Source organism: Alnus glutinosa, chromosome 5 (assembly GCF_958979055.1).
Source record: "Alnus glutinosa chromosome 5, dhAlnGlut1.1, whole genome shotgun sequence".
In the NCBI taxonomy this organism is placed as follows: Eukaryota; Viridiplantae; Streptophyta; class Magnoliopsida; order Fagales; family Betulaceae; genus Alnus; species Alnus glutinosa.
Window position 1 is genome coordinate 6,990,284 of NC_084890.1, and position 10,172 is coordinate 7,000,455.

Sequence of the window (10,172 nt, forward strand, 5' to 3'; positions counted from 1 at the left end):
ATTTTGTTGTTGTCCATGGCTCCATGCACATGCATTTTTAATTTGCTTGTTCACAGCTTTGTCCATAGGACGATTCTGGACATACTGTAAAGTAATTGCCACTCTCTTGTTAAAATAACTATTGGAGTCTTATTTTGAGAAATTACACATAATATATATAAATTGGACCTGAAATTATTATATTGTCTTAATACATTGGACATTGACATAATTAAGAAAGACACACTACATAAGCGAAACAACTTTATTTTGATTGACATACGCCATATATATAACACCGACAGCAGTATAGCAACACTCATCCGTCTCCAGTCCAACGTATAATAATAAAATAATATATTATATTTTTTTTTTTCATTTATTCTTTCTGATTTTTATTTTTTCTTTATATAATATATTATTTTATTATTATACGTAGGACAGGGGACACCGTCCCCTGTCTATCATTTTCCATTTGCAAGAGCCGCGCCAGAGATAGGTAGCAAATACTGATTTCGGGGACTGAATTAAGTGAAACAAAACCTAACTTTTGGTGCTATAAACATTTTCCCATATCCATAATCTCTTGAAGCAGACCAAGAAACCCGCGGTGTTCCAAAACTTCTCCTGTAATGCGTTGAGGGCCGCGGCCGGTTGATATAACAGTTGGTTGTCAGATTATCTTCCTCCTTTGCTCCAGAGCAACGAGGCAGAGGCTTCAGAATTCGCTTTGAGTTTCCAACTTCAATAGGAATATAGATTGCCTTACTAATGTCTTGAAGCATTTCAGTGTTGGAATCGTATCCATTGGTAGAGTTGAAGAACATCTGAAATACTTTCAAACACGATAGATGGAGATGCTTGCATGGTTTCGGCAAATCACTATATCCATCCATAAGAACATGTTCAAGAAACTCTTTCTTCTTTTTATCAACTATCTCTCTCACAAAAGCGATTGACTCTTCAATGTCTGCCTCCGGGCTGTCTTTTAAGTAGAGCAAAACGGAGTTTATTGTCCCTTCATCTTGTTCCTTCTGTCGTTTTGCACTTTTTATTAGATCATGAGAATATGTTCCTGACTAGTGGATCTGAAGCAACTAAGAAGAAAATATAAAGTTACCTGGAAGCTTTGTACGTCATTCAACAAACGAGCGATAACCATGAGGAGTTTTGTAATGCTTTCATACTGTTCTGGCCTGAGTTTGGAGATTGGTAAAGTTGGGTTTAAGAGGCATGAAGCTGGAAGAACAATGGTGTGTGCGGCTATCGACGTCATGCCAGTTTCAAGGTACTCATCCATTGAAGGTATGCTTCCAGTTTTACCCCACTTGGATTCGGTAAACCACGAAGCAAATGTTTCATACCACTTCATACAAAAAAGAAAAGACATCATATATATATCTCTCAGTTTAATAGATATGGGGCGACAATAAAATTGACGACTTTAGTGTCGGCTTACAATATCTTGAAGATTGTTTATTATGTCACGTCCTTCTTGTTGGAGGTATTCTGTGGCAATTTCCCTTACGAGATTATCAAGGGCATCGAAGATAATCTTACTATGGCCGCTCAAACCCTTAGCATCCCATCTGTTATATATATTCAATGAGAGAAATAGAAATTAGAGGCAAAATTAATGATCTCTTAATTGTTCTTTGTTCCATATTTATTTTTGGGTAAAATCAAATCGATTAAGGAGTGTATTACTAATCCTAGTTTCACTCTTGCTCTCAATGGCACATTGGAGGGATATTTTAAAGCTAGGCAGGATAGGTCTTCGTCAAGGAGATCCTATTTCTTCATATCTTTTTGTAATTGATATGGAGGGTTTGTCTTAGATGTTGGAGGAGGCTGCTAGTCATGATGCTCTTTTTTCTTTTCATCCTAAGTGCAGTCCCCTCAAGCTGACACACTTGTGTTTTGCGGATGACCATCTAATTTTTTCTGCAGCTTCTGTTGATTCTATTAAAGTCATTAAAGGGGTGCTTAATGTTTTTGAAGATATTGTTGGTTTGAGAGCTAATCTGGCCAAGAGTTCTTTGTTCTATGGTGGAATGCCCTCGGGTATTAAGATGGAAATTCTGGATTTCTAGCATATGAATGAAGGAAAGCTGCCTATCCATTATCTTGGAGTCCCTCTTATTTCAAAGAGGTTGACAGCAGCTGGTTGTGATGCTTTGGTCTCCAAGATTGCTGGCCGAATTGATTCTTGGTTATCCAGAAGTTTGTCCTTTGCAGGAAGACTCCAGCTTATTTCTTCTGTTTTGCTTAGTTTGCAGATCTATTTGGCTAAAGTCTTCATTCTGCCAAAGAGAATTCTTTTTCTTCTTCAGCAGAAATTCAACAGGTTTTTATGGGGAGGGAAGGACTCTAAGGCTCAAGCTAAAGTCTCTTGGGACAAGATTTGTGCCCCTAAAAGAGAATGAGGTTTGGGGATTAAAAATTTAGAAGTCTGGAACAATATTGCTTCTATGCTGAACCATATATGGACTTTATTCACCAAGGCTGGCTCTCTTTCGGTGGCATGGATAGAAGTGAACTGGCTGAAAGGAAAGAGCCTATGGCAGATTTTTATTCCCAAAGATTGTTCTTGGAGTTGGAAGAAGTTGAAACTTCGTGATGTTGCTAAAAAATTCTTGAGTTACAAAGTTGGGGATGGTTCTCGAAATTTTTTCGGCATGATAAGTGGCATCCTGCTGGTTACTTGCTGGATTGTTATAGGTTTCGGGCAGTTCATGATGTAAGTATACATCTTGATTCTAAACTGCCAACCAACATCAAGCGAGGGGATTGGTTTTGGGCCCATGCTCGGTCCAATTCTATAGTGGAAATTCAATGTAGGCTTCATGAGATTACCTTAGGTGGGGCTGATTTGCCTATTTGGAAGTGTCCCAATGGTGTTTATTCTTGTGTAGCCACTTGAGATCAGTTGAGAGTTAAGCAGCCTACATATTGTGTGGTGGAAGTTGGTTTGGCATTCCCTTCCTATTCCTAGACGTTCCTTTTTCTATGGTTGGTTTTTAAGGAAGCCATAATTACTAAACACAGAATGTGCAGATGGGAGTATGCTCGAAACCTACTTTGTGTGTTTTGCCATGCTTGTCATGAGAGCCAGGAACATCTCTTTTTATAGTGCAGCTATAGTCGGAGGTTGTGGAGAGATTTTATGGTTGATTTCTCTTTCTCTGATTTGCCTATTGAGTGGGAAAATGTTGTTAAATGGAGTATTTCTAAGTTGAGAGGAAAGGGATAACAAGCTAGCCTAGGCAAACTCTATTTCAAAGCTTGTGTTTATCATTTATGGCAGCAGAGGAATGTTTTGGTACACAACAACAATCCGAAATCTGAAGAGGCAATTGTTAAGTAGATTAAGTGGGAAGTTCAATCTCGGATTCTTTCTAAAGATCCTTTAAAAAGTGTTAGCTGCTACTGCTATGTTGAAAGCATGGTAGACTAGTTGTTGGATTGTTCTGTTGTAAATTTTAGTTGTTGTTTCCTGTGAGGTGAACTTGGGCCAGTTTTTATTGGCGTGTATAGATTGTTGATGAGCTTTATTAAGCTTTTAGATTCATCTAAAAAAAGAAATATCAAATGGCTACCTTTGAACTGCATTAGTGAGGTCCTTCAACTCAATTAGAGAACCTTCCATGTCGAAGAAATCATCAGCCACTGTAATAATTATTGCACTCTTTGCGACCATCATGCGTATGTCAGAATTGTAAGGCAAGGAACAGCTGGAGGCAACAGAAAAGTAGCAATAGGTAGTTTTCTCTCGACCAAATCCTATATCACTAAGACCCCAATCCTTAGACCACCTGTCTCGAAAAAGGAAGACATTGATTGTTGATAAAGCAAGCAAATAATTAGCATAGTTATACTTATACGATGGTCCCAAAACGAATTATTGATGATAAATCTATTTGAAAGTATACCTTTTCAGTTCCTCAAGTTCTTTCTTGTATACTGACTGCCTAAACTCATAGTTTTGCATGGCAAGGCGTACTATTTCATCATTACGAGGGCATGATAACCTGAGTTCAAAAGATCTGTTAGAAATAGTATTCAAAATACTTTGATCACTCTCCTTCCCTCTCTACAAAGGTTTAGAAATAGTATTTCTACAGTAACTATTAAATTACAGTTGTATACCTATGGGGAGAAGCCTTTCCCATCCAGAGAATATTGGAATCCTTTTCTTCAATCCACATCCTATGTTCCAGATGATCGAGTCGAGCAAACCATGGAAGACTTAACTCATGCTCAATCTGCGAGAATATTAATATACTTATATACAGTAAGAATGTAAGACAAAGTTATTGGCGAGTGCATGATTTATAAAGCGATTCATTTCGATTTTTGTTGTTATTTGCTTCATTTTAAAGCTATCCTAACTGAAGTTCGGGAAAAGCTCAGTTCTCACCCATTCATTTAATATATTCTTTTAATTATAAAATGAATGAATTACCAATCTTCGCAAGTTTGATGATGTGGTTTTCTCAAGTAATTTCTTTGAAAATGATCTAGCCTCCTGAAGGTCATATTCTCCTGAAAACATAAGATCTGTAGCTCTATAGACATTAAGCATTGCAGTTGAGAAGTATTCATGGTTATTTTCTATCTGATCTCGAATATCTTCATGATGTAAGAACCAACAAAAGCTATCTGCAAAAGCAAAAGATGAATAGTTGGTTAAATTATATTCGAAAACATGTGAAAGAAAATAAGAAGAGTTTGTAAACATACCCGACGATACATCATAACCATGCATGCGTAGGAACCGAAATGCTAACGAGTCTTTAAATAGCTGTGCTTCAATTGAATTGCTTGGTTTTTCCCGTGATTCTTGATTCAAGTAATTCCTGAAAGTTATGTTCAACAAAGGATTAAGAAATAATGTACTGAAAACTGATTGATTTCTTCAGCAAAGGATAAATAAATGTACCTGTAAACTTGTGCCAAAACTTCTTCCGCCTCTTGGACGAAATGCTCAGCCAGGCCCAACCTGAACAACTGGTTGACCATGCAAAGCTTTATGAGCTCTTCATCGATGGGATAGGTTGCTGGAACTGCCATAAAAATCAGCTTTTATCGATCACGAAAAAGAAAATAGATTGAAAGGAGAAACTGGGTACGTTGTTAAAGTCATAAAGATAAACGAATTAAGCTTAATTTCTAACCTCCACCATCACATCTTTGAACAAGTGATAGTAAATAAGCCATGCATTCGTTGTTTCCAGTGGCCATAAAAGCACTTGCTGTGGCGGAGGGGGATTGGAACAATGAGCCATCGTCGTTTAAATGCTTAATTATATCATCTTCATCAATATCATAAGATGCAGGCAGTGCTTCAAGATATGAAAGTGGGAGATTTTCAAGTTTCTCACTACAAAAAAAGCATGCAAATTAGTTTTTTTTTTTTTTTTTTTTTGTTAACAAATATTGTTAGCTATCTAGTAAACCACTCAAAAAATTAGTACGAATTCAAAGTGGAAAAAACAAAACGACTACTTTTCAAGAATTTGTTGCCGCCTATTGAATAGCTCTGATACCACTCCGTTTGATCTGTGGAGGAAGAAAAGCTCTACACCAACTGTATGTGCAAGTTCAACCATTCCAGGGAAAACAATAGCAAACCAACGAGGAGAATCGTTGTTCATTTCTCTGAGAAACTTCTCCGTGTTTGCATGGACAAAGGCCAACCCTGAATTAAAAATAAGGAGTTGAAATATCCCAAATACGCTATATATCAAGCTAAAAAAACTGGCTATATGGTGCTCACTTTAGAAATAATGGTGGAGAAAATGACCATAAAGCTAGAATACACCAAATATATGTGCCCTATAGGCACATACTTGTACACAGCATGTACCTTTCTCTATACAAATTGTCCCGACATTCCACTTTTTGAGTGCAACTATGCAAGCAAGAGTTGCAGGGAGGCACTCAATGGTGGGCATGCCATGGGCATCAGAGTCTCCCCAAGAGCCATCTTCTTTCTGGTTGTGAAGCACCCAGTCCAAGCAATTCTTGAACATGGGTTGGGAAGGTTGGTGTGGATCTGGTATCATGGCTAGCCATGCAGTGTCATAAGCAGAAGGAGAAATGAAGGAGTAGTGATCGCATGGGTTTGAGAAAATATTTTGCTTCATCTTATAAACTAGAGATTGGATTGTGGACTGTGATAAATCCATGATACAAAGGATCAATAGTGAGCCTATTGTATTATGAAAATGGTTGAGTGAGCATGAGCAAGCAAAGCATGCTATTTATAATATCGTGCATGAACTCGTTTTCTTCGTCTGCGCGCAGGTTCACATTGGAGGCGCCGAAACATGGGTGACTCGTATGACTTGGCAACATTATATATGATCGAGACCACTCCGCGCGAGGTCTGCTGTCCACTTCACTGGCTCTTGGTTTTGATGACTTGGCAAAGTCAAATTAGTTAGAGAACATTTTATAAATAACTTATAAAACTGTCACATAAATATCTTAATAGCGGATGCGGCCAAATTAAGAATATAAATAGTTATATCATTTCATTTTTTTTTTTTGGTTTTAGTAATAACTATTTAATTTTTCAATGAAATACTCCGTCTGTAAACCAAATGAAGCCTCTATTTTTTTTTAAGGAAAAACTACATATAACCCCATCAATTTACCACCACATTATCAATGTCTCTTCCTAAACTACCAATTTTGTCAATGTTCCCATAATAACAAAAATAACTTTCATAAAATTATTAAAATAAAATAAAAACTAAAAAAATTATTATAAAATATAAAATAACAAAAAATTATACAAAAAAATAATAATAAAAATTAAAATTAAAAACTGGTTTCTCTATTTTTTTTTTCTTTTGCTTTATATATATATATATATATATATATATATATATTTATATATTCAGTTATTTTTTGTTTGTCTTTTTTAAAAAAAAAATCCTTTTTTTTTGTTTTTTTAATTTAATAAAAAAACTGTTTTTCTTTTTTTCTTTTTCGAAATATTTTTATAATTTTCATTTTTTTAAAAAAAAAAAAAAATCGTTCTTTTTTATTTTTATTTTTTTTGGTTTTTTATTTAATTTATTTAGTTTTTTTAGTTTTTTTTATTTGTTTTTTGTTTGAGTTTTTTTTTCGAATTTATAAGGTCATTTTTATCTTTTTCAAAAAAAAAAATATTAAGGTTATTTTTGTCTTTTTGTTAGTCTTAGGGGAACATTGACTTTTTTTGTAGTTTGAGGGGGAATATTGACACAATTGATAATTTGAGATGTATATTAACAATTGAGTGATAGTTTAAGGGAGATGTGTATTTTTCCTACTTTAATTAGAATCAAATCAAAATTACTAAAAAGAAAACCCCATATTATTTCTTAAAAAAAAAAAAAAAAAAAAAAAAAAAAAAAAAAAAAAAAAAAAAAAACCTAGAAAACTAGTAAGTGGCCAGACCACCCCCGAGGGACTCCAGGGGTGGTCGCGGCCACCCCCAAATGCTCCGGTCAGGGCTAGAGGGAGGGGGCTCGAGATGGGTCAAATGCCCCTCTCACCTCCCAAAAATTCTTTTTACTCCCAATTGAATTTTTTCGAATGACCTAATTGCCCACCCTCAGCCATTCATCAGGGGGTAAATCTTTTTTAAGAAGAACGAGATTTACGACTTCTTCCATTTTCGTTATGTTACTGTAATTAGGTCAGAAACTCAAATAATCTGATGAAGGTTGAAGACAAAGGTTGAAGATGTTCTTTTAGTTATTGAAAAAATACACCGTTTAACTTTGTCAAAACTATCGTTTTAATGTTGCGAACGCATAGGTTAACTGACTTAAGCTTAACGCACGCAACACACTATTTTGGCTTTTAGCATTTGTTTTATGTTTTCCCTTATTCGCTGGACGTTTGTTGAAGAGTGTTTCAATATTACGACTTACGAGGTTTATTTTTATTTATTTTTTCTTTGTTTAGATATTAGGAGGGTTTAGAAGAGGTCAAATTGTCAAAAAGGCCAATTTTTTTTTTTTTTTTACTCACTTTGGCCATTACTAATGGCCCGGACTTTGTTTGTCAAAATGAGTCATTCTGCAATTTGTCAAATTGTCGTTCTTCAAAAAAAAATAGGAAGCGTTCAACAATTTAACAATTTGTAATTTTGATTTCTTCTTACTTCAAGCCTTCCACAATTTAAATCAATTGCTTAGCTTTTTTCTTTCTATTTTTTTTTTTTTTTTTAAGCCATAGAAGTATTTAATCAAACTTTTACATTGGTTAAGCTTTTATGTTTAGATTGCTCTTCTAAATTAATTATTTATGAATATATATATATATATATATATAATTTTTGTTGCATATTTTAATTGTATGAAATATATAATTGTAGTTACATGAAATTCTGGAGAATAACAAACATTCTATTGAGCTCTAATCAAATTCTAAACGAACTCGTACTAGTAGATCCTTGCTTCAAGAAAAGAAAAATGATTAACATGCTAATGATAGAGACCAAATCTGAATAGCATATCTATAGAAAAATTAGACCTTGTCAACCAGTTAACCATAATTGACAAAATAAATGGTAAGTTACATTTATATGCTTTAAATAATAATTAAAATTTATTGAATTGTTTATTTATTTGGTTAATTATATTCTGTAATATTTTTAATCATTTTTTTTTCAACTTGAATTTTTTTTTTGTTCATTCATAAAAGGAAAAAAAAAAATCTTGACCCATCTGAACTAAAATCCTAACTCCGCCACTCCATCTTTGGCTAGTCTTGACTCCATATAAAAAAAAATAAATAAAGATGGAGTCGCGGGTGGTGCAACAACCCGCGACTCCATCTTTGGCTAGTCGACCACCACATATAACATAAATTTGTTTCTTTTTAAAAAAGAAAAATAAAATAAAAAATAATAAGTATTTTTTTTTAGAAAATATAGTATATTCCTTTAGAAATAGCTATTCATTTCATTTGTTAGAGGAATAGATATTCCTCTTCATAAGAGAACTAAAGAATAGATTTCTACTAAACAAAATAATAACTATTCCATATAAATAGTCATTCTATTATATGAGTCTATTTCACGAACAAAATGAGACCGTATTAATATAGTTTACCCTTAAAAGAAGATCTACGTACCCATTACTTCAGAAGTAGGATGAGGAGGAGGAAACTTTTATTGTTAAAAGAATGTAATATATTTTAAACAATAAGATATCGTGGTTTCCTCAATGTGAAACATGCAAAAGCAGAAGTAATCACAAAAAAATTCATTATTAAAGATGAATATAAAAGTAGTGAAGAGAAAATTTACTAGGAACGCCAAGTCTCAATACACCTAAATTTCAATAAAAAACAAAAGAAAAAGAAAAAAGAAAAAAGAAAAAAGAAAATCTTTCCAAATGTGAAAACGAGAGGACAAACTTTTCTCTTTTATTAGCAATTTAGCATATACTGCAGTTCCGTGTCACACTTTTTCTGGCTGAAGAGAAGTAGTATAAGTGGGTCAATAAAACAAAAAATCCTCACCTTATCCAAAGAGTAATTGCTGCGGCGCTGCCAGGCTGCTAGGCCACCAACCCTATTCACATGCACGTCAACTTTTCAATTTTCTTGAAACTGGATTCAAATGATGGGCCACAGCTGATGACATATATGATGGCATGGATTAATATAAAACATTAGATTTTAGTAGTAAGTAATATTATATATCATACTTTTATCTGATAATATTAACGTGTTAGTCTTATTTAATTAGATTTTTTTTAACAATAATTAATTTAAAAATTAGATAAAATTACTATATCAACATTACGAGATAATTATAAAAAAAAATATATAACTTTTAACATTACCCGTAATTAGTTAGTAACAACAGTAGATTTCAGTAATTGTCTTCCAGCTTTTGATGATAACAGTAGATTTTAGTAATTACTGACTTAGTGTAACTATACTTGGGAAACAGTTTTTTTATTTACGTTTTGTTTATTTTTTTAATGATTTTTAAGGGCTTTGGTAAGAAAGATTCAAACATAGTCAGGTGTGATTATTTCTGTCCATTTTGATGCTAATGGTTAATTGGTCGCTTATTTGTAAAAGGAACGTAGTTTGGGGGAGTCAGGTGTCACTTTTTAAAGTTTAGTTGTTTAAGTATAAAAGTAATGGTAGTTTAAGGGGGAAATGTATTTTCTCAC

At 33.7% G+C, this 10,172-nt stretch overlaps 1 protein-coding gene across 1 annotated transcript; it reads right to left on the reverse strand.

Annotated features, from left to right (window-relative positions):
- Positions 1 to 350: 350 nt before the first annotated feature.
- LOC133869615 ((E,E)-geranyllinalool synthase-like) lies at positions 351 to 6,196 on the reverse strand. The gene is made up of 12 exons (XM_062306657.1): positions 5,849 to 6,196; positions 5,488 to 5,680; positions 5,157 to 5,362; positions 4,922 to 5,045; positions 4,723 to 4,838; positions 4,445 to 4,641; positions 4,129 to 4,244; positions 3,912 to 4,010; positions 3,579 to 3,794; positions 1,439 to 1,568; positions 1,100 to 1,345; positions 351 to 1,013 (listed from the first exon to the last, which is right to left on the reverse strand). The coding sequence occupies exons 1-12, from the start codon at positions 6,168 to 6,170 to the stop codon at positions 507 to 509; spliced, it is 2,472 nt and encodes an 823-aa protein (XP_062162641.1). The 5' UTR covers positions 6,171 to 6,196; the 3' UTR covers positions 351 to 506.
- Positions 6,197 to 10,172: the final 3,976 nt, after the last annotated feature.

Excerpts from the sequence above, each read along its gene's own strand:
- LOC133869615 (XM_062306657.1), bottom strand. The coding sequence starts at position 6,170 with ATGGATTTATCACAGTCCACAATCCAATCTCTAGTTTATAAGATGAAG. Across the intron at positions 5,681-5,848 it reads GACAATTTGTATAGAGAAAG|GGTTGGCCTTTGTCCATGCA; the intron begins GTACATGCTGTG and ends TTTTTAATTCAG. Across the intron at positions 3,795-3,911 it reads GAACTTGAGGAACTGAAAAG|GTGGTCTAAGGATTGGGGTC; the intron begins GTATACTTTCAA and ends TTTTCGAGACAG.